Here is a 24,098-nt window from a genome sequence, read left to right on the forward strand (position 1 = left end):
AAAATGTATTATTATTTTTTATTATAAAACAGTTAAGTTATCTAGAGTGGGCTTCACAACCACTAAGTCTGTTCACACTATTCCCATATATGTAATGCCTAATGTAGGGATACCGCCAATTGCATGGCAGTCCAATATCCACAGTGAAAAAAGCAGGCTCAAAATTACCCACAATGCACTTGGAAAATTTAGTGAACACCGGTGGTCACTCAACGGGTTAACATAGACCACAATCCAGTTTAGCATTCAGGTGCATCATGATGGGTAACGTGATATGTGATGAGGAGCACAGTTAGCTGGCTGTCCGAATCGCTGAATAGTATGAGGGAACTATTTCTTTCATGATACCATAAAAAAATGTGTTTTACACCCAAATCGCATATTTCCTGTTTTTGAAATGCAGAGACGTGGGGTAGTAGTGCCCCCTAGCGGCAGAATTTATCGTATTCCGGGACTCGTGATTGCAACATTCATTCATGATTCTAATTGTGTGTATCGCTGAAAGTATGAATGCTTGTCGTTGTTTTAGAAGCCAACCCAGAGAAGTTTAACAGTCGTTTTAGGAATAAGATGTTCTACGCTGGGGTGAGTGCAAACAATCTGTCAAATTGTGTTATTTTTAAACTCATCATTTCATTTTAAAGGAAAATCGTTACCGCACATTTCTTTTTTGTCATGATACTCAAATAAACGTCTACTACATTATTCTTCATTTCAGTATACTATTCCATTTTTCTCATTTTTTCCCCAAACCTTATATAATGGACATCACAGTTAAATCCAATCCCTACTCAAAAACAACCTTTTGCTTCTGATTTCTGCAAACTGAATTGAAGGATGTGAGACAGCCGCCATAAGCATGAAAACAAGATAAAAGTACAACTTACTGTATCTTAGGGTGAGCTGTTGGCTCCACCGCTTTTGGTATGTCTCTTCACAAGCATACTTTAGGTACTTTATTTGCTAAATGTGACTCTCAGCACATTTGGTTCATGCATTTTCACAAAGAATAATATCCTCTGCTTGTCACTTTATTATATTTCTCGGGGTAAGTTTGACTGCGACAATACGGTAGCCTTAACAGTATTAATATCCTTGTCTTTGGACCAGATATATTGAGATTTGTTGTGAATTCTCTACAGCGCTATATTAAAAAAAAGGATATGACATGTAAGTAAGAGGATCGTGTTAATGAAATGGACGTTGAGTTTTTCATATGGGGGCTACTCTGTCGTTGCCTTGGTTACCATATATTGATGTATTGATTTTAGCTTAAAAAAAAGAAACCGGGTCGAATCAATAGGATGCTACACAGGATTAATGAGGAGTGTAGCATCGCCATGGTGACACATACAGTAAAGTCTCGTTATATCGATATCGGATATATCGATAGTCCCGGTTATATCGATACTATTTCTATGCACGCACAGAGAAAATTACATGCAAACAGGGTCGGATATATCGATAGTCCCTGTTATATCGATATTTTTTCGGACTCCCTTGAATATCGATATAACGAGACTTTACTGTATATCAAAACTCAATTTCACACCGCAGAAAAACTTACCCTGTGACTGTAACATGTCCTTGAGAGTTTTCAGAGGCACTAATAAATGACATGTATTATTATTATTATTATTATTATTATTATTATTATTATTATTATTATTATTATTATTATATGTCTCATAAGGTTACCCCATAAGTTTACAAAAAGGTACGGTTTGTTAAAGAAACATGACATAACGAACATTTATAGACGTATGTTTGTCCCCGGGCTTGCAGACAGCATTTTCAGATTTCCTCATGGGAAGTTCCAAAGACCTGTCGAAACACATTCGAGTTGTGGTGAGTAACAGCCAATCAAGACATTAAATCATGCCATTAAAGAACCGCGTTCATTTGCGGGTGCGTTTTTGTGTTTGTTTATGTGTGTTTGCAGTGCGATGGCACAGATTTAACATCCAAGGTCCAGGATTTGAAGCTCCAATGTCTGGTTTTTCTCAACATTCCAAGGTTCGTCACAATAGCTACCACTCTTGATAGTCTGGGTCAAACTGGATTAGCTTTGTTGTATTTAAAGGACAACCGACGTCTCCGGACAAGTTGTGTCCATAATTTGTAAAATGGCTTCAAATGACTTTGACTGAGCGTATTTTACAAAGATTCCACCGCATATAGCTATATTTTACGTTTTAAGACTCGCGCTGAATATTCCGGAAGTCTTGTTTTTGAGTTGGTGACGAGTCCTCACCCTACGTCACTGAAGGAACGCCCCTGACCGAAAAAAGGACACATTGTAACAGTCCTTCCATCACGTCAATGCATTTTGCTGTACTTGTTTGATCTGAAAATGTCGTGTTGCACCAAAAAAAGGCAGAAGAGGGCGACAAAGCTCCATGTAAGGAATTTATCAGCCTGTGGAAACTGGCTGATTCATTCCTCACACCTCGGTGGCCATTTTCTTGCCTCTTTTTGGGTGAGACATTCACCCCCGCCCGTTTGCCTAAAAATGGCACGGAATAAATTCTTTAATCGATTGCGTACATGTATGCTTTCCTCTTCAGAACTATTTGAATCATATTCATAACTGGATGAGTAACAAGAAAGCATCTTCTCTGAATCTGAAGCCATTGTTTTGATTCTCGTGCAATGCAAGACGTCTTGGCGTGACGTCACGAACTGGGGGCGGGACTTTCTGAAAATGCCCAATTCGCAGCTCAATTTTTTGCAGATTTTGGACACTTTAAGTCATTTTTATTGGTGTTTTTCATTTGACTAAAAATATCATACTGAGTGTTTTGGATATTTTAGATGATATAAAACGTTTTTCTGATGTCAGTTAGGAAACAAAAAAGTGATGTTGGTTGTCCTTTAAGAATAGCCAACGAGTGAAAAATTGCACTCAGTGGAAATTCTTGAGAAAATATTCAGAGCCCCTCTGCAACTTGAACTCATTCAAATTTGAAATTATTTTTTATTATGCTTATCAACAGGTGAACCGATGCAGTTTCCTTTCAAAAGTTACATGCCTTAGAAATGAATTTCAAGTTTTTATTTTTTATAATTTTGATTGACATGTGTTTATATCGCACGTTATGTGCTTTACAAAAGTCCCACCGTTTCTTTTTATCAGATAACACAGCAAATGGTATTATTTTTTCTGCTACTTGTTATTAGTGATGGGAAAACGAAGCTTCATGAAGCACTTGTGATATTTTTTACTCTCCCAGATGGTGCTCTTGGTTTAAATCTGAAGGTTAGTGCAAAGGAAATGTCTGAAAAATCTACTGCATCTTTAAACCAAGAGTGCCATATAGAGGAGTCAAAAACGATCACAAGTGCCTCATGAGGTTTCACTTGCCCATCACTACTCGTCATGGGAAAAAGTCTGAAACCGCATCCTCATAACACTTCAGAAACACTTAAACACGTAATGGTAATTTTGTAAAATTAGTACTCAGATTTTTTTAAACCAATCTGAGGAAACATTTGTGGTACTGAACAGCCATATCGTGTGGGATAAATTTTCTACGCAAGTGCGCAAATGGTGTGCGGCAAACACAATGGCTCTATTGGACCGTGTATTCGAAAGGAAAAAAGTGAAATTTGATGTCCAAAACGGTTTTCAAGATTTGAAAAAAAAAATATAGGATCTTAAAATAAACTAAATTGAAGCGATATCACGGTAGAATTGTCGTGCTCCCTTTTATGAATACTTCAGGGACCTTCAGTAAATATTTGTATCGAAATAAATGTGTCCATTTTTCAGGTACTGTGCCGGCACCACACCTTGGGGAAACCCAAGTGAACATCACGACTTTGAACCTCAGCGCCACGACGATGGCTACATCGAGGTCATTGGGTTTACCATGACATCATTGGTAGGCAAATAATGGTGTCAATATGTTGTGAGTGTGCGGGGGGGGCTGTGTGTGTGTGTGTGTGTGTGTGTGTGTGTGTGTGTGTGTGTGTGTGTGTGTGTGTGTGTGTGTGTGTGTGTGTGTGTGTGTGTGTGTGTGTGTGTGTGTGAATGTGTGTGTATAGTGATCTATACGCCAATTGTGATCTATACGGCAATTAACGGGAACTTTGTAACCATCCCCTTTTGGTGCCTTTTATGTGCAGGCTACGCTTCAGGTCGGAGGTCATGGCGAGAGGTTGAATCAATGTCGTGAAGTTATCCTCACCACCACAAAAGCACTTCCTGTACAGGTACGCTTCAAAAATTTGGGGTTATAATGCGAAATAATGCTTAACCAATTCCATAACCAATTTCATATTTCAAATGTATGTGGTTTTAAAATGAATTTAAATTAACTTATTTCCATCTTCCACCAACTGTGTTTTAAGACGCTGTGAATGGAGTGGAAAACCTCAGTTAATTGCGCCTTTATTTTGGTGATATGGCTCTCTCTCCACATCTCTCTGTCTCTCTGTCTGTCTCTCTCTCTCTCTTTCTCTCCCCTTTCCCCCTCTATCTCTCCCCTTCCACCCCCCTTTATCCCCTCTCTCTGTCTCTGTCCTCCCCTCATGAAGTCAACGGTACCCCTAAACTTTTGAACAGCAATGTGTTTTTTAATAAGCCTTAAAATCTGAATTAGTATTGTTCATCTTCAGGTGGATGGGGAACCATGTCGACTGGCTCCCTCCATCATCAACATCAGCCTCAGAAACCAGGCCAACATGGTCCAGAAAACCAAACGGCGAGTATCATTGCCACACCTCAATGAGTGAGTCATGCATAATTGACATACAATTTTTGGGGGGGAAACCATTTTCGAAAAAATCTTAAAAATAACATTTTAATGGAAAATGGCTACGGTCCTCTTTGTATCTCAGCCAACAGCGGGTCCCAGAACGACTGAGGCTTCGTGTCAGCAGAATCAGCATGAGCGACTATGATGCTCTGCACTACGACAAGGACAAATTGCGACAAGCGTGTAAGGGGAACACACAAACACGCACGCATGCTGTTAACGTGGACGTGGGGATTTAAAAAGTGTACACACACCTGTTTTTTTTGCCACCTAAGTGCGCTCCCTATTCAAATCTGGGGATGTGTCCCAATTCTTTGTGTCCTGTGATGTGTGATATCATCTGAAATATTTTCATTCCATTCAGTAATTTGGTTCCACTCTAATCGTAATGCAAGGCTCCATATGAACGACCGTTATTGTTTAATCCGTACATAACATTTGCAATATAGCTGCTAATGCTTACCCCCAGAACAAACCGGTAACCAAATCATAGTTGTTGTTGTTGGTTTTTTTTTTTGTGAATTTAGCATTAAGCTAAATGGTTTTTGGACCCTTCTGATTAATTGAAAAAAAAAAAAAAATCACCAATTACAGCATTACTACAACATATTATTTTAACAAATATGTTGTAATGCTGTAAAACTGATTTTACACCATGTCCACCTTATTCATATTCCTTTTTTTTGCTTTCTTGACCAAGATGAGAAATGTTTTGGTGCACAAGCATCAGCAGATGCACCCGATTATAAACATGATTAATTTTATTAATTATTAATTAATTTTATTAATAGTATGCCTTTATTTCCCCTGATGGAAATGACCGTTCAACGCCATGTTGGAAACGAGAGTTAGGCGTCTCATTTTGTGTTCGGCGAGTTTAATCTACTTCACCGTGGCTGACTAATGAAACAAGAATAGCATGTTTTTGCTCCGTTGAACCCCCTGGTCACCGCAGCGGGGTCAGTGGTAATGATAGCATTATTTCAACTTCAGCTTTGAATTGGTACTAAAACTGCCCGAGAACAGACATTAAAGTCAACAAGACCGTTTTTATTTGCGTCTCCATCCAAGCCCTCATTAAGTCGAAGTCCATTTTGTCATCGCCGCCGCACCTCCACCTCCCCCACGATTTTACTCGACATGCAGTTCTTACGCTAGGTGGTGGTGTTGCGACATTGCAAACACTGTCGATGGCTTAGTCTCTGATATTTGCATGTAATTTACATATATAGCAGAATCTGCATATCAATTGAAGAACCATATGAATGTGATACCGCAGGAGAGAGACTATATCTAAATTCCATGCTTTTGGTCCCAGTGCCATTATTCAGGATTAAATATATATATATATTAGTTCTGAATGTTCATACTGAAACGTGGTCAAAATTAATTTGCATTTACACATGCACATTTTCTTTCGCGGTGGCTTTTTCAAGATGCAAATTGAGGAGGTACCGGAAGAAAGACTGTACGGTCAAGTTACGCAGACAAAGCCGTCATGATGCTCATGCAACAAACAAGACGATTTTCAATATGCAAAAGGGCAATGAGACAAGCCCCAAAACTTCCTGGACTAAAAGTTTTCGTATTGACTAAAATATTATCTTTTATGGTCAAAAGTCCCTTTATTGTCAAAAAGTGCACCAGGGGGCAATCCGGTCACTTTTTTTTATTTCATTCTTTGTAAAATGTTGTTTATTAATTCATTTTTATCAATGTATTCATTTATTTATGTATCCATTTTTTATTTGTTTATTTACTTTTTTTTTTTTCTTTTTTTTTTTTTGGTGCCTACCTTTCGCATGCTTTGGTAAGTGATTGTTTTGCATCTGTGTGTCCACAGCTATTCCGTTGGGACTTATTGTAGTTCCAGGAGACAGCGACTTAGAGACATGTAGAGAACACATCCAGCGTTTACAAGAGGTAAGAGTTGATTTGAGTTAGCGAGAGCATTGCTCACCCACATAAAAAACACAACTTATCCTGTGACTGTAATGTGACCTTCTGAGTTTTGAACGGCGCTTACAAATTAAATGTATCATTATTATTATTATTATTATTATTATTATTATTATTATTATTATTATTCCTCGCCCCGACTGAATTGGCAGTGATGAAGAAAGAGTTTTTGTTTTTTGTTGTTTCTGAATATCTGGGCTGTTTTCCTGTGCTGTCTTCTCTTTCTCCAGGACATTTCCTTTGTCCACTCTTCATTGAGATGTGTGGGACCTCAGGTTGGTCGTTGGGGGGGCGGGGGGGGGGGGGGCGCTGTTGTATGTCGTCATTGAAATGTCTGTTGGAATGGCATTACTTCTTTTTTTTCTTTTCCTGATTTTAAAAAACATCTGTTAAGCGTCTGTGATGTTTTTTACGGCTGCTGGCAGTTTTTTATTTAATATTTTTTCACATGAGAAGCAAAGAACAGTGCAGAAATTATTTATGCATGTGTCTGTTAATTTCATCTCTTTGGATGAACAAACCTGAATTGGCAGTGACTCAGAAGAAAAGTACAAGCCGTATTGTATTGAGCAAATGACGCGACTGCTACTTTGCAATCATGTCAGTTTTTAATCCCAGGGTCATCATTCAACAAAACCACACAAAAAAATGCAATTAATTCTTGAAATGCTTACAGAGCAAAATTCTCAAAGAAATACTGTGTGCCCAACATTCTTACAAGATTTGCTGATCTCGCACGACTTTGTGCGCCATTGCCGATCAACCAACCAACCGGTTTGATCATACGCCTTATGCTACTCACAACCCCTAGAGTGTATAAGCTCCGGGTGAGTTCATTAATTTCGTTTCTGTGCTTCTGTCTCAGCGAAAGGAACAACATGTCTCTACCCATTTGCAGAAAAAAAGAATTCCCATCCTGAAACGAAACAGCGGCTATGGATCGAGTGCGCTAATTAAGCGTCACTTGCCGCATGTTCTCTCCACTGTAATTTCCGCCATTTTCTCAAACAGCTTTGAGACGTGACTTTTAGAGGTTAACTCACCAGTAGCGCACCAATTAAGAAAGATGTGCTTGAAGAAAGTTTGAAAAAATTGCGCGGCCAATATTCCCAACACTTTTCTGAGCTTGTTTTTAATTTCCGCCTGATGACGGTTCCTTCGTTTTCTGCTTCAGGTGCTGAACCCTTAATTGGAATAAATCTCTCACCCCTGAGCTAAACTTTTCATGAAAAGGTTATACCCCGTTAATGGCTGTGATGGCCAGATAGCGAGTGATTGACTGGTGAAGACTAAAGAGATCAACAATTTGCATTTCCCATATCCTGCTTGATATTCTTAATTTTTTTTTTTCTCTCTATCTCTTTTGTACAAGAAACAGAATCCTAGTTGACCGTGTCTACATTGCCACTACTTTTGTCTTTTTCTGTTGTTTTTTAATACATAATTGGATCTGATTGTACAGTAACTTCAGTGTTTCTCTTGTAATCTATTTCATCTTACTTTCATGGGCACTTAATATAGGAGGGCCTTACCTCAAGGCATTGGAACTTTTTTGCTTCGGAGGAGCTGTACAAATATGTCCCCATCTCCGTAAACTCTGTTGACCTTGTACTTGGATTTTTTTCTGTCAAGCTCATCTGTAAAAATTCAGTGAAAGTCACTTGCGTGTGCGCGTTTCTCTCAGACATGAATGCAACCCAAAATGGCAGCCACAAAATAGAAAGCATGCTGATACATTAGGAGTCTGTCAAAAACAACAAAGGCCATTATCAGGGAGTCCCAAACCTTTCCCAGAATGCATTTTACCTGCTACAGAGGAGACTAAGTGAAAAACAAACAATCAAAGCGAGTGGCAAGAAAGCCTTGAGAGCATTTCAAAGGACCAAGCGCACGTTTGGTGCTGTCGATACTTGAAAGGCGAGACGAATGTCGGTCTATCCGTTCCATTCCTTTTGCTCTTTTATGAACGGGGTTTTGCCTCAAAGACAGTCATGTTTTGCCACAGTCAGCAAATAAATTGCCCTCACCCTTCCGGCATCTTCCTAAGTAAGTGACACAATGTGTATAGACATATTGTACGGTATGCAAACAAGCCTCTCCTATAGAATTCAATCAAGTTTTTCAGGCAATCCTGATGCCGAAAGCTCATCTCCTCGATCTTCCTTCATTTGTGTCTCTCTCGCTGATGACTGCCGTTATCCCCTTTTTTAAATTATTATTTATTTATTTTAGGAGTCTGTCTTTCATCTTGGCTGCTCAGGGAGGGGTGGTGGTAAGGGTGGGTGTGGATCTTGCCTCTGGGATTCTTGCAATGCTGTCATGCTCTGTCACCGCGACTTGTGTGAAGTCGGGAAGGCGGTCGCTGTAGTTTGACGGCACGCTGGCCCCAGCGGCGCTTCAAATGTGGACGGAAATCAAGCGGCGACTCCTGTCCGTTGCCGCTTCGCTGAAATCTCTAAAAAATTAAAAGAAATTAAAATTAGGGGAACCGGACTCGTTTTGTGGGGTGTTTTTTTTTTTTTTTTTTTTTTTTTTTTTTTACATCATCAAGGCTTAGCATCTAATTGCGTCCTTTCCGTTTTTGTATTTTGATGCGATGTGAATAAATCTTGAGCTTTCCGAAAATGGACGGATGGAGTTGTTGTGTCGTTGTGTCGCCGTGTTGCATAGCAACCAGAAGGATGCGGCACCGTTTGATCTCCCGGTCCCTGTAGAGTGATGATGCTGATCGCTTTTGTTTGCTGATGGAATGTGCGGCACACAGTCATTTTTGTCAACGGCACAATTTACAGACGTGCGAGCGGCGATGGTTGCGTTGGATATCACATCCAACGCCGCCATCGCCGCTCGCACGTCTTTGTAAGGAAGTGCTTGGTGTCATCGCATTGTTTTTGAATTGCTGGCTTTAATTGGGGTTGTAGAATGTTGGGAATTTTCAAGGTTCAAAAATGTCCTCCAGAATAATCAGGGAACATCAATAAAATGACTCAACTTCACGGTGCAGAGGTTGTGGGTTCAATCCTGTCTCCGGCCTTCCTGTGTGGAGTTTGTTCTACCCCTGTGCCTGCGCGGGTTTTCTCCGGGTATTCCGGGTTTCTCTCACATTCTGGAAACAAGCATGGCAGGCTGATTGAACACTCTAAATTGTCCCAAGGTGTGAGTGTGACAGCGAATGGTTGTTTGTATCTGTGTGCAATGCGATTAGCTGGCAAACAGTTCAGGGTGTCCCCCACTGACTGCACGAAGACCACTGGGATAGTTTACAGCACCCCTGCGACTCTTGTGAGGATAAAGCTTCTCGGAAAATGGATTAATGGATAATGAGGGTGTGCCGAATGCCGCCGAGAGTCGGCCACTGCCTTGAATATAGTATTTCAGATTTGTTTGGTCATTTATGTTTATTTATTTTGGAAGGGGAGACCATTTTTTGTACACATTTGTCTGTGTCAGGAGTGGATAGTCTGAAATCCTGATGTATGTTTGACGAGTCATTGCTTAAAAAAGATGAAACACAGAGGAATTTCATAATGGGTTGTTTTTCTGTAGCTCCTCTTTGATATGTTGCCGCAGGATCAGAGGAGACATCGTAGTTGGCAGTCAGGAGCTTGTGTTACTGTAGTCACTCGTGAATAAATCACACAAGGTTTGTAACTGGTAGCCTATAACCGAAAGGGTACCAAAGGAAATGACAGAACAGATTATTAAGGATTGAAATAAATACCACTGGGTGTAATGCAGATGGGTGTGGCTTTATCTTTCGGGCTCTTTGTGATATCTGTCGTGAAATGTTTGAGGACGTGGCTGCATGTTCCGTGTGTTTCCCCATTCTCATTGTTCCACCTCAAATTGTCAAAATGTTCAAACAGTCTGATTTGTGTTTAGGAGGAAGCTGTCAAGACCAAGAATCTTTCCTCGCAGCGGTTGTCGCCAAAGTGGTGCTTCCTTGATTGTAAGTTATCATCACACGTCGATCTTTTCCCTTCGGGGTATGAATTGTCGCTCATTCAAAGTAGGAATTATTGTGTGATAAATGAAAAGGATGTCTCGAGACAAGCACGAAGATCAGATCTTACAGGATGGCTGCCCGTAGAGGACAATCTGACCCTGTCAACAAAATGAAAAAAAAAAAAACAGTTGTGATGGGAAAACAAAGCTTCGTGAAGCACTATTTGATATTTTTTGACTTCTCCAGTCGGTATTCCTAGTTCATATATGGCGGTTAGTGCAAAGGAAACGTCTTAAAAATCCACTGAATCTTTAAAAGTGCTTCATGAAGCTTTATTTGCCTATCACTACTGTTACCGTCTGCATGACACGCAACTTGGCGATTTTTACAGCTCGTGTCTCGGCGGAACTTTAACAAAATGTATGAAGCAAGCTCGCTTTTGTGATGCAATTCTCTTGTCTGACATTTTCTCTCACTTTTCAATTTGTTGTGCTGCTCTCTTTTGAGCTGAAAGTTTGTCCGCAAGATTACACTATTGATAGGGAAATGAAGCTTCATGAAGCACTTGTGATATTTTTTGACTCCTCCAGATAGTGCTGTTGGTTTAAATATAAAGGATAGTGCAAAGGGAAACTCTTAAAAATCCACTGCATCTTTTAACCAAGACTGCCATCTAAAGAAACAATCACAGGTGCTTCATGAAGCTCCATTTTCCCATCATTATTTTTTGGAGTTTGCTTGAACATTGCAGCTAAACTTTCGTAAATGACTCTAAGTTTTATACTTTCAGCTGCTCAGATGGCTGCCCGGGAGACATCCCACACAGTTCATTATTTTCACTTGTTAACAACTTTTGCTTTGGATGCCAACACGGGCCTCCTGATGCTAATAAACGCTGGCCGGCATGCAGAACATTGTCAAACATATTGATCGGACTTTGGTCAAAGTAGTGATTAGAGTTAGGCTTTCCTTGTTTAAAACAGGAGGCAAGGCATCATTTACCACACACACACACACACACACACACACACACACACACACACACACACACGCTTGTTACACATGCTAACACATGCTTGTTAGGTCTACTTTTTTTTCTCTGCGGGTGTTTGACACTTTCCTTCCACCTCCCAAATTTTCAAAGACCCTAACGTGCAACGAGTGTGTCCCTCCGTGATCCTAACGAGAGGACGGTTGCTGTGTTGAAAATGAGCTATCGGTTAAAAGCCACCCTATTAAAAACGAAACATTTGTTGTCACTTCAAACCCCGCAAATAATTCAAACCCAATTTCTGTTTACCCATGAATATAATGAACGTGAATTCAGCTTGCAGGGGCGGAGGCTTTGATGAAGAACAAAAAAAAAACCTAAACATGTCGCATTCAAACGTGTGAATTCCTAAACAAGCACAAAGAATCCTTGTGGAATTTTCCAAAAAAGATTTAGGCAATATTTGAGCGCAACAAAGTCAAAATGTGATTCTGTGTCATTGTTACCCATCCATTTATTATCCGAATCGCTCGGGTCATGGGAGAGGGTGGTGGAGCCCATCTCAGCTGTCTTGCTGGGACACCCTGAACCGGTCGCCACCCAATCACAGGGCACGCAGAAATAAACAACCACATCCAGTGGCGTCAAAATTAACTCAATGTAAGGAAACCTTGCTCAAGAAAACCCGTTCACATAAAAAAAAAGTTTACTACTTTACCAGCTCAGGGGGCTATTTTAGGTTCCTGAAGCACCTGATTTCCATGAAACACGGACTGTAGAGGGGGGAGTGGGAGATACTGTAAACAAAGAAAAGACGATTTCGCTCCATAAATGAGCAGAGAGAGGATAAGACCGATGTGGCATTTGCGCGTTCTCTCCGGCGAAGATTACCCGTACGATTTTATAGAATGCAAATGAGTTCCATATTACCCCCACCTCATCTTTAATTGCGGAGTGGCGCAACCTTTGAGTTGAGTTGAGGGGGGGGGATTACTTTGTCAGAAGGCGACGCTTGACGTTTTCACTCGCTTTTCACCAACACGTTGTACTTTCTCTCCGCAGCAACGACGGCGGATCGTTTTTACAGGATTGACAGAGCACAGGTGGGTTGATCACCCCCCCTTTTGGAGGCATTGGTGGTGTGACACCTTATGACTCATGTTGTTGATGGTTTCTACATACAGGAACATCTCAACTACGTCTCAGAAATCTCCCACGAGGAACTCTTTATCCTCGACCCTGAATTGGTTGTTACCATGACGGTCGGCACCTCCCCGACGGCCATGCCAGACCTGGTTCATCCTTCTCCTGGCTCGGCCGATAACGGGTATGTTGGAATACCACCGCTTGCGTTTCCTTTAATACGCTGACTTGACCCAACCCATATCATTTCTGAAAAAAATCAAATATTCATCTTTAGGGAAAGCAGCTTAGATCAGAACCCCGATGAAGTGTTTGTGTTCCCTGTGATTCCCTGTCTTTCTCCAACCTCGCCTTCTTCGAACAAGTAAGGACGCATTTTCATTCCAGCCCCAACTTTCTTTATTTAGTCAGTCACACAGGCCCTTTTTTTAAGCATAAAGTTTAAAAAAAGTCCACTTTTTGGCCAGTAATATTTCCAGTGTTTGCTTTTTTAATTCGGCAGCCTTTTGGTCCAGTGGTTAGCGCGTTGACATCACAGTTCAGAGGTCGTGGGTTCAGTCCCCCACGGTAGCCTCCCCATGTGGAGTTTGCATGTTCTCCCCGCGCCTGCCGTGGCTTTTATCCGGGTACTTCAGTTTCCTCCCGCATTCCAAAATCATGTGCACAAAACACTCCCAATTGTCCCACGGTGTGAGTGTGAGTGTGAATGGTTGTTTGTCTCTTTGTGCACTGCGATTGGCTGCCCACTAGTTCAGGGTGTCCCCGCCAACTCCCTGATGACGGCTGGTATAGGTCCCAGCACCCCTCGCAACGTTTATGACGATAAGCGGAATGGAAAATGAATGGAGGAATGAAAGAAAGAAATATTTTTTAAAAACAACAGAAGGATTCACTCGGCAGTTCTAAACGTTTTGACGATCTTAATTGAGTGAATGAGTGAGTCTCTTCCCAACCTTCGTTGTTCTGCTATGCTGTTCTTGGTGCACAGCTGGCACTTAATTTGCCATATGTGCAGTCATGAGAGACAATGGGTGCAAAACCGCACATAGCTGCCAGACGATGACGTTGCAAAAGATGCGCAAAAAGTATGTTAGGGATGGAGAAAACTGAACTAAGTTCTGTTACCTAGTGATGGGAAAATGAAGCTTCATGAAGCAATTCATAAGGCACTTGAACTCCTTCAGATGGTGCTCTTGGTTGAAATATGAATGTTCGTGCAAAGGAAATATCTTCAAAATCCACTGCATCTTTACCGCAGTTCAGTCGTGGTAGTTTCGGCTCTCGTTTTTCACAAATGATTGGCCACGCATTTCCGTATTTTGTCCAATACAATAGAGTGTATAAGAAGCAGCGCTTTAGTATGTTTGAAAATACGTACCTAAATGAAGTCCCACTGAACGCACAAGCTTTCAGCGTGAGGCATATCCCAAGCTTGACAAATGAGTGACGTGATGAAGCCCATCCAGAGAACACAATACGGTAGAAGCTGTGGGATGAGATTGGCCCGGCTCACGGTGAGTTGCGGCCTGTTGGGATCTTCGAGCCTGTTAGATTTGCAAAGCTTGCCTGCATCAAGTAGGTAGGAATAATTCTCAGCCCTTTTTTTGTATCTGCTCCTGGGTGTACGCATATACTTATTTCCGTGGAGGAGGAGTATACTGTACTCATGAATAATACTGTTTATTTACATTCCTCCTTTCGCTGCGAGAGAAGCAGCTAAATGAAACATGTTTGTGTGTGTGTGTGTGTGTGTGTGTGTGTGTGTGTGTGTGTGTGTGTGTGTGTGTGTGTGTGTGTGTGTGTGTGTGTGTGTGTGTGTGTGTGTGTGTGTGTGTGTGTGTGTGTGTGTGTGTGTGTGTGTGTGTGTGTGTGTGTGTGTGTGTGTGTGTGTGTGTGTGTGTGTGTGTGTGTGTGTGTGTGTGTGTGTGTGTGTGTGTGTGTGCTTGTCTGTGCAAATACATTAATGGTTATGAGCTTGCCCTGCCTCCGCTTAAAATGCAACATCTTTTGTACAGAGACAGCCACATTCATTGGTAATTGAATGGGAGAAGGGAAAAAAAGCCTCCCATTCATTTCAATGTGTCATCAAAATAAATCGTGTCATAAAAGTCAAATCCCATATTATATACAAATACAAACGTCGGATTTGACTTGTGTATTTTTTAACATTGCATATTCATTTGCATCCTTTAAAAACACGCCAAGCGCCAAATGATTTTATCTAGGCACTAATCAAATTTGTAAATGTGCCGACGGACTTGGTGCTCGGAGTTAATGATGGGAAAATGAAGCTTCATGAAGCATTTGTGCTATTTTTTTACTCCTCCAGACGGTGATCTTGGTTTGAAGATAAAGGTTAGTGCAATTGAAATGTCTTAAAAATCCACCGCATCTTTAAACTAAGAGTGTCATCTAGAGGAGTGAAAAACAATCATAAGTGCTTCATGAAGCTTCACTTGCCCATGACTAATGTGCAGGAATGAAGCTCACACCAGCACTATTACTACTTAGGAATTTAGAATGGCTCAAATGCAGAACATGGGCGAAATGGCATGGGGTGAGATGGATACGCGCTTAAAAAAGATTAATAAAATGCATAAATAAATACATACGTACATGCATGAGAATATTATGGAATCTGCGATTCGGGATTACTTTATGTAACATTTGTATTTATTTCCTGGCGGGCGTATTCTTTCTTTTAATATACCCCCCCCCCCCCTCAAAAAAGAAACATGTGCCTTGAGTCAATATAGTTTACGAAACCGCCTGTCAGATGTAGTAGTTATCTAGACCATCACTCCAGGTCCTTATGATTGATATATTGGATAGGGATGACTCCCCCCCCCTCCCTTTCTGGGATCATCCGCATTACGACAAGTCGACTAGCCGAAATGTTAAAAAAAAACTAAAATGCTGAGTATATAACAACCTACTTGGACCTCAACGGGTGCTTCCATCCGAGAAGTTGACATAGGGGACAACATCGTATTGTGATCCATGCGGCGGAATGTATCGGCTTATCGGTGTGCCAGCGCGTACGCGTGTTTGTGTTATGGCAGTCTGATTTGCAATCCTGAGTGGATCGAGTGGGCGGATGAGGTGCAGAGATGAGTCGTCCGAGAGGCATTTGTGCACTTTGGTAATGCGAAAAAAAAAAGTTGATGGAGGGAGAAATGTAATGCACGTCAGAGCTCTTGAATCACATCGTTTGACTGTATTCCGATTCCTGCACACACACGCACACACACAGACAAGCAGCGTAGCAATTTGCCCACGCTCGGCCAGAGGTGAACAATATCCCTCCCACGATAATTACATCTCTCTCTTAGCTTCTCTCCATCACCCGCTCTATCTTTCCCTGACAAACACCTACACGCAAAACCATGTTTTGTTTTGTTTTTTTTCCCCCTCAAATTTGTTATTGGTGTGGAAATGTTCAAACAAACCCTTGCCTGGTAAAAAGAAAGTTGATGTCTGTGTAAGCTCTGTCGTACAGGAGTGATCCATCGATGAAAAGGTTTCTTCAGCCGTCATCTGTACTTCTTTCAAAGAAGTATGAGTATGAGTATAAAAGTATATAGTTGATGTTTGTAGAAATGTTGTATTTTCCGGTATATGAGGTGCAACCAAAAGCCTTCTTCATTTTCTTGAAAAGGTGACCTGCACTTTATAATCTATTGCGCTTTACGGTATATATGTGCCACAACAGGTCTCGCAACTCAGCAGCCGCCAACTCCATTTCACCCCAGTAGAAGAAGTATTGCGCAGTGCATGCCCAGATATATAAGATGGCGTTTCATTTCAGTAATCTCTTAAAATTACTTTGCCAGTCTGATTTTTTTTTCTCAATTTCGCCATAATTGTCTGTTTTTGCCACAACAATTGCAAATGGAAATGTCGCCGTTTTTTTGCTTGTTTTTGTATTTAGTGTCTCAAAAAAAATGTTTTTTAAATAGTTTATTTCTGAAAAATTTAATGGCAAAATATATATAGAATGGTGTTTCATTTCAATAATCTTTTACAATTACTTTGCAAAGTGAATTTTTTCTTGATTTCGTCATAAATTCCAGTTTTTGGCATAATTATTAGAAATATTTTTGAGCACATAAAAATGGAGAAAATACCACACGTTATGCTATTCTGCAATTTCTATTTCTGAGTTTGACATCAAAAAAAGACAATGATGATGAAATCTGACTGTTTTGTTGACATTCCCTTTCGCGCAGCAGCGTTTGTCTAATGGGGTTACAACGTCACACCAGCCTCTACTGTAGTGCCTTAGAATGTGGTTCGCCTTATATATGGAAACATTTTTTAAACATGTCATTCATTAAACGTGCGCCTTATAAGCTGCTGGAACTCCCTTCCTCCCAACATTCGTAACATCAATTATCTTCCCACCTTCAAGTCCCATCTCAAAACCTAACTATTTAGAATTGCATTTTCTGTGTAGCTCTTTCTCTTGTTTCTGTTTATGATTGTGTTGTATTTATTGCATTCTATTTGTGATTGTACTTTATTTATTATAGTACTTATGCTTGTCTGTGACTGTAAAGTGTCTTTGAGAGCTTTGAAAGGGTCTTAAGATGTAATGTATTATTATTATTATTATTATTATTATTATTATTATTATTATTATTATTATTATTATTATTAAAAGGTTTTAAAGGACAACCGACGTCTCTGGACAAGGTGTGTCCATAATTTGTAAAATGGCTTCAAATGACTTCTACTGAGCGTATTTTACAAAGATTCCACCGCATATAGCTCTATTTTACGTTTTAAGACTCGTGCTGAATATTCAGGCAGTCTTGTTTTTGAGATGGTGACGAGTCCGTACGTGTCGTCACTGAAGGAACGCTCCTGACCGAAAAAAAGGACACATTGTCACAATCCTTCCATCACGTCAATGCTTGTTTGGTCTGAAAACCTTGTGTTGCTCCAGAAAGAACCAGAAGAGGGCGTCCAAGCTCCATGTAAGGAATTTATCAGACTGTGGAAACGGGCTGATTAATTCCTCACAGGAGCTTGGTGGCCATTTTCTGCCTCTTTTTGGGTGAGACATTTCCCCCAATGTTGCCTCTAAATGGCACGGAATAAATTCTTTAATCGATTGTAAACATGTATGCTTTCCTCTTCAGAACTATTTGAATCATACTGATAACTAGATATATAACAAGAAAGCATATTCTCAGAATCTGAAGCCATTGTTTTGATTCTCCAGCAATGCAAGACGTCTTGGCGTGACGTCACGAACTGGCGGCAGGACTTTCTGAAAATGCCCAATTCGCAGCTCAATTTTTTGCAGATTTTGGACACTTTAGTCATTTTTGTTGGTGTTTTGCATTTGAATAAAAATATCATACTGCATGTTTTGGGTATTTTAGATGCTATAAAACGTTTTTTTTATGATGTCAATTAGGAAACAAAAAAATGACGTCGGTTGTCCTTTAAAATACATCATTCATTGGGGGTGCGCCTTCTAGTCCGTACACCACAAAATACAGTATTCGTTTTGACGTGTTGACATAGTCCGTGGACATCCTATAAAGCAACGGGTGCCTTTAATGAGGCCGTATGATTATTTATTCAAGTGCCATTAGGGAAAATTCCCCTCTTTAATGGACGCAGTAATCATATAGCACCCCTCCCCGTGCCCTCCCGCCTCTGTACTGTCTGCAGAAGAGCCGATTTAAGTAACTTTCTTGCTTTCATCCCGACTCTGCGGCCAACGAAAATGACCCATGCGGTTGCATTTGAATGATTTCGAGACAGCGGCTTAAAATATAAAAAAGTATGTGCTACAACTCATCTGGCTCCTTTTTTTTCACTCCACTGATTTGGTTTTACGTGCCAGCTTATTAACTTATAGAGCGGAAGAGTAATTTTTTACCTTGTTCTTAATCAGGAATAGGATAAGAAACGTTAATGTTGCTAAGAGATGGAAGGGAAAAAAATGGTAGCTGTACCAGTAAGTGACTAATAAGAATCCGCAACACGCCTGCGGGGATGTGCGTCGTCGCTTGATTGCCTGACGACTGACGGTGATGAGGTTGAACCCCTTTCGTGCGGAGTTGTCAAGTCTTGCAAATTGCCGATTATGTTCAGGAATGATTTTGGTGAACGCTCTGTTCCCGAATCTTGATGCGATTTGGGAGGGAAAAGCCAAGCTGGTCTTCCGGTATTTAGATTTGTCTTCTGGACTATGCTTTTGTGTGGTTCTTAATGTGCTTTTTTGTCGTTAAAAACAAATCACTCAAAAAATATGTATTTCTATGGACAGCTGATATGACACGAATCCACAGGGGAAATGCTCACCTTGAGGCAGCCAGTACTTCTGCCTCATGTAAGGTGGCGGTAGTGAGCATCCTGTTAACCCCTCAAAAAAAAAATTAAAATAAATAAATAAATAACAAGACGTGCTGTGCGAATGCTCCGGGCTGTTATTCCTCAGCCTGAAAATAGCGCATTTCATTTCTAAACGGTGACATTTTTCAAAGCTGGACTTTCAAACAAAGCAGGAACTCATAAATACTATGAGACCGGAACCAGTACTACCTGGTTTGCTTCAAACAATGCGAGTCGAAAAAAGACGAGACAGGAATCGCTCTTTTCAAACGCGATGGTGGACATGTGAAGTTTCTGTGCTATTAAAAGGAAAACAAAGGATTTTCAGATTTCTTGCCTTTTAGACACAAAGAGTGAGTCTATGTGGACTCAAATGTGGAGTTAGTGACATGAAGAAAAGAAGCCTTGGCAAACAAACGATCTGTGCCTCACTGCATGTTAGTGATGGGCAAGTGAAGCTTCATGAAGCACTTGTGATAATTTTTGACTCCTCAAGATGGCACTCTAGGTATAATGATGCAGTGGATTTTGAAGACATTTCCTTTGCACTAACCTTAGCGTATTTAAACCAAGAGAACCATCCTGAGGAGTTAAAAATATCAAGTGCTTCATGAAGCTTCATTTCCCCATCACTACTGCACGTCACCATAACATCCCCATTCATCTTAGCTCAGGCCGTTCTGTCTGCAATTTTTTTTCCTTCCTCACTCTCATTATCGCGGCCAGCCTAGCGTGTACCTTCCCTCTCGCTCAACAGGATAAGCGGGAAATGAATGGAGGTTTATTAAAAATGTCACTGATTAATATCAAAACCACGCAGCATTTCAATATTAAGTAAAATACTACATTGTCCCCACGTTTCATATACGTAACCGTGCTAATTTCCGGTTGTTCGTCTTAATATGTAACAATAGCGTCAGGTGTCATTAAGTTTAAAAACGCAATGACGTTTCGGATGAGTGTCGGTGAAGCAATTGATGCACCGTATCTGTTTTAATGAAACATTTGCCGATTCACAAGACCTGTCGGAGCGTTTCTGCAAAAAACTTGCATGGCTTCTTCTGACATGCTCACATCAAAGGTCCTCGAAAAAACAAAAACAATGGCACAGTTCTTCAGTGTGTGTTTGTGTGTGTATGTGTGGACCTGGATCTTTCAAGCGCCCCTGTGTGCTGTTTTACAGGATGAACATTGACAACCCCGCCTCAGCACCGACTTCAACACCCGAGGTCAGAAAACTACGAAGGTTAGTCAACCCGTTGCGTCACATTCCGTGAACGGTGGCTCAACACCGACAACTATTTTGATGCTCTTTTTTTGTTTCATGACCTCCTCTGCGGTTTCCAGGAAAGGTTGCATCCAGCGCTCCGTCACCGCTCCTGATGAGCTGAAGCCGGTCATGAGGTCGGTTCATCTCACGGCTTGACGAGAAATGTATTTCGCTGTCAACAGCTACTCTGATGAAACGTTCAGCATTGTGATTTAAGGAAAACAAATATAACAGCACATGAACCTGTACAGTGGTGCCTCTACTTACGAAATGAATTCTGAACTACAACATTTTGTAAATCGAGACACATTTTCCATGTAAATTCTTTAATCCGTTCCAAGCACCCCCAAAGTTCAGACATAAATGTTTCCCAAAGCATAAAATGCATCAGAATTTGTAACTAATAAATGTTACAATTAGAATGTGCCACAATAGATGAGACTTGTGCATTTTTGTAAAACCAAAGAATAGTCAAGAAGAAAAATGCCGCTTTTAACCTTCTTCAAATGTCTTCCATAACGAGGCAATATTTTCATTTTGAGGCATTTTGTAGCTTGAAAATTCTTATGAAAAGACACCTGTAAGTAGATGTAGCACTGTATTTAGTATCACCTGCTTAGCAATTTGGGAGTGATGGGCAAGTGAAGCCTCATGAAGCACTTGTGATAGTTTTTGACCCCCTCTGGATGGTACTCTTGGTTTAAAGATGCAGTGCATTTTTAAGACATTTGTTTTGCACTAACCTTCACATTTAAACCAAGAGCACCATCTGGAGAAGTCAAAATACATCACAGGTGCTTCATGAAGCTTCGTTTTCCCATCACTACTGTTTTAGTACTCTTCTCGCTGCTGTTGCAAGGTAATTGAACACCTAAAAAAGCCACTGTCACATGTAAACAGTCATGTCTACCTCGAAATCAAATGCTATTGTAGCTACATTATGTCCAATTTTTTCAATCAAAAGAAAAAAAATAGTTACTTAGTATGACAAAAGTTACCCAATTATTCATTAATAAATAAATAAAGGCAAATCCAATCCAATCCAATTAACAATGAAGATGGCAACTTTTTTGAATGAAATGCAACTCCTCTTCAAGTGCATACTTCTGTTGATGAATGTATGAAATGAACAGCAGCCTGAGTCACACATTGAGTCACACTTAAACGACAAAATTACAGATCGATGCCATGTCAACAATTTCATTTGTGTGCTCACAATGGACTCCCAAACAAAAGTATTGCAACAGGCTGGCCACTTTCCTTCTGTTTTTACTGCGACAACTCACATATGTATGGATGCCACAATGACGGGTTGAGTGCTGCATGTTTTTCTTTTCGATACACAGCTTTCAATTCATTCCATCCAACCTCAAGGCTTTTTTACATTTATTGATTCATCTCTTGTAAAGAAACTGAAAGCGTATTCATTTGCGCCGCTCTCTTTGCAGACTTGAAACGTGTCAAAAGTCAAGTGACGTGGGAAGAGAAGAAGAAAAAGGTACCGTGCTCGCGCACATAACATGAATGTGCTTCATTTGTGTTGCGCATGACATGCAGCTTGGCAGTCGTGACAGCTCGTGTGTCTCGGAGGAGGTTTTTAAAGAGAAAAAGTGGAAGAAGCTTTTGTGATGCGATTCTCATGTGTGATGTTTTCTCTCGCTTTTTAATTTGTTGTGATGCACTCTTTTCAACTGGATGGTTGTCTGCGTGATTACACTGGTGATAGGAAAACGAAGCTTCATGAAGCACTTGTGATAAAATATATGAAGATTAGTGCAAAGTAAATTTCTTGAAAATCCACTGCATCTTTAAACCAAGAGTACCATCTAGAGCAGGGGTCAGGAACCTTTTTGACTAAGAGAGCCAGGAAAGTAAAATATTTAGAAATTTTTTCAATGAGAGCTGCACACACACTCACACGCACGCATGCGCGGCCACTTTTCAACAAAATGTCAGAATGTATTATTTGAAATAACTTTGTGATAGTACTCACCTTTACCATGAATGGTTTTCTGTTCCTCATGATTGGTAAAAATCCAGCCAAACGATCGGAATGAAAGTCAACTTGCCAGATCCATAGGAGAAGCTATTGCTATCTAGCTTACACACGGCTCATTAGCTTCCACGCTTGCTTTCTGCTGTCTCTCACAGAAGTATATTTATGCTAACGTTAGCATGGGACTTATCAAAGTGCCACTGACATTCGACTGTTTCATCGATGTATTGTTTCATAGAAAATTAGAATCAGAACCTTTTCTCTCTACAAAGGCGAATCCTTTCAACCTGAAGTGTACGATACGCGTCATTTTTTTTATTCGTCTGGCTTATTTAAAAGCGTCGTTTACCCGTTTCAACGGGTACTCACGGCCAGTATCATCCAATCAAAATTGCGCTTTCCACCAACATAGGTCAGTGTCATCCAATCAAAATTGCGCTTTCTGCCAACTTCCGCCCAAACAGGAAATAAACAGCGAAAAAGTGAAAATATGTAATTAGTTTTAGCGGTGAGCCAGATGCAATCATGAAAAGAGCCATATATGGCTCGCGAGTATAGAGGAGTCAAAAACTATCTTAAGTGCTTCATGAAACTTCACTTGCCCCTCACTCGATTACACCACCTGAACGGTGTCATTTTCGCAAATCACTGAGTAGTTTATATATAAAAGTATTGCTTCGCTTGTCCCTAAATAGGATGTTCTGCCAGTTAATCGTTCATGTCTTTTTAATTTAGGGTTCATTTTAAGTGGCCAAAAAAATGACACTTTGGGGCTCCTCAAGATTTTTACTCACCTTTTTATACAGAGCTCAAATTATTGACAAAAAAGCAAAAAAAACATGCCAGGGTATTGCCAGAGGACCAGCGAACATCATCCAATCAAATCACTGTTGGGGTTTCTTTTCTAATCTACTGTAAGCTTCTGAATTCCCACGGAAGTCGAGTTGCAATCTTGAGTAAACTGACACGACAGGTAAGCTTAATTCTGTTTCTTTTTCCTAAGCCCTTTGGGTGTTCAACTCTTGTTATTCCGCATGTGCACATATACACGCACACACGTCGTCTTTTTGAACATTTTGTGTTTACTATTTTGACACCCACTGACAGATCCCATAAGGTCAGCTAGCTTGCATCAAATGGAATAGTTCAGTGGAGCATGTGACGTGTACGTGCGTGTGTATGTGAAAGTGGGGGTATGGGGTGTGCGTACATGCATTCTTAAGCAAGGATCTTCAACACAGTGAACCTTCTTTTATCGAACGTCATGCTTATTTTCCAATGTTTTGAACACCCGATGGCATCGCGACACGCTTGCGCAGCGAGTAGCATCCATCGTTCATGGCTCCAAGCGAGGAAGGTGACGCAATGAGAGGGTCGTGCAAGTACTGCGCACAGTTTTCATTCTCTTGGCTGTACTTAGTGAGCCTTTGAAGCACTCCATGCCTCTTTTCTTTCCTGGAGAAAGACAAGTGTGATGTGTGGACTGCACTAGCACTGGATTGCAACTCCCCAACGGGCGAGTCAACTTGGAAAGCAACCATACATTATTTTTTTCCAAACTGTGAAAATAACTGCTTTTAACTCATTGAATGCCAGACGATGTGCAAATATGTGTTCACTCCAGTGCCAGGGTTTTCGTCATTTTCACTCAAATTGAAGAACCCACAGAATATTGAGTTTCA

General features: G+C 40.6%; 1 protein-coding gene across 3 annotated transcripts in view; it reads left to right on the forward strand.

Annotated features, from left to right (window-relative positions):
• Window positions 1-24,098, forward strand: part of LOC148903799 (diacylglycerol kinase zeta-like) — a 46,516-nt gene that overhangs the window by 14,865 nt on the left and 7,553 nt on the right. For 2 of the 3 annotated variants that reach the window (XM_089008904.1, XM_089008913.1), the window contains exons 17-32: window positions 530-585; window positions 1,786-1,848; window positions 1,943-2,016; window positions 3,773-3,884; window positions 4,129-4,215; window positions 4,621-4,733; window positions 4,843-4,943; window positions 6,604-6,683; window positions 6,950-6,994; window positions 10,602-10,668; window positions 12,719-12,759; window positions 12,841-12,983; window positions 13,077-13,163; window positions 20,334-20,396; window positions 20,498-20,554; window positions 21,869-21,918. In XM_089008904.1, coding sequence (XP_088865030.1) covers window positions 530-585; window positions 1,786-1,848; window positions 1,943-2,016; window positions 3,773-3,884; window positions 4,129-4,215; window positions 4,621-4,733; window positions 4,843-4,943; window positions 6,604-6,683; window positions 6,950-6,994; window positions 10,602-10,668; window positions 12,719-12,759; window positions 12,841-12,983; window positions 13,077-13,163; window positions 20,334-20,396; window positions 20,498-20,554; window positions 21,869-21,918 — 1,239 coding nt within the window. The remainder of the gene's footprint in view (window positions 1-529; window positions 586-1,785; window positions 1,849-1,942; window positions 2,017-3,772; window positions 3,885-4,128; window positions 4,216-4,620; window positions 4,734-4,842; window positions 4,944-6,603; window positions 6,684-6,949; window positions 6,995-10,601; window positions 10,669-12,718; window positions 12,760-12,840; window positions 12,984-13,076; window positions 13,164-20,333; window positions 20,397-20,497; window positions 20,555-21,868; window positions 21,919-24,098) is intronic. The other variant, XM_089008921.1, reaches the window with a different exon arrangement.

Source organism: Hippocampus bargibanti, linkage group LG01 (genome assembly GCF_051943395.1).
Source record: "Hippocampus bargibanti isolate YZ-2025 linkage group LG01, ASM5194339v1, whole genome shotgun sequence".
NCBI classification, from domain to species: Eukaryota; Metazoa; Chordata; class Actinopteri; order Syngnathiformes; family Syngnathidae; genus Hippocampus; species Hippocampus bargibanti.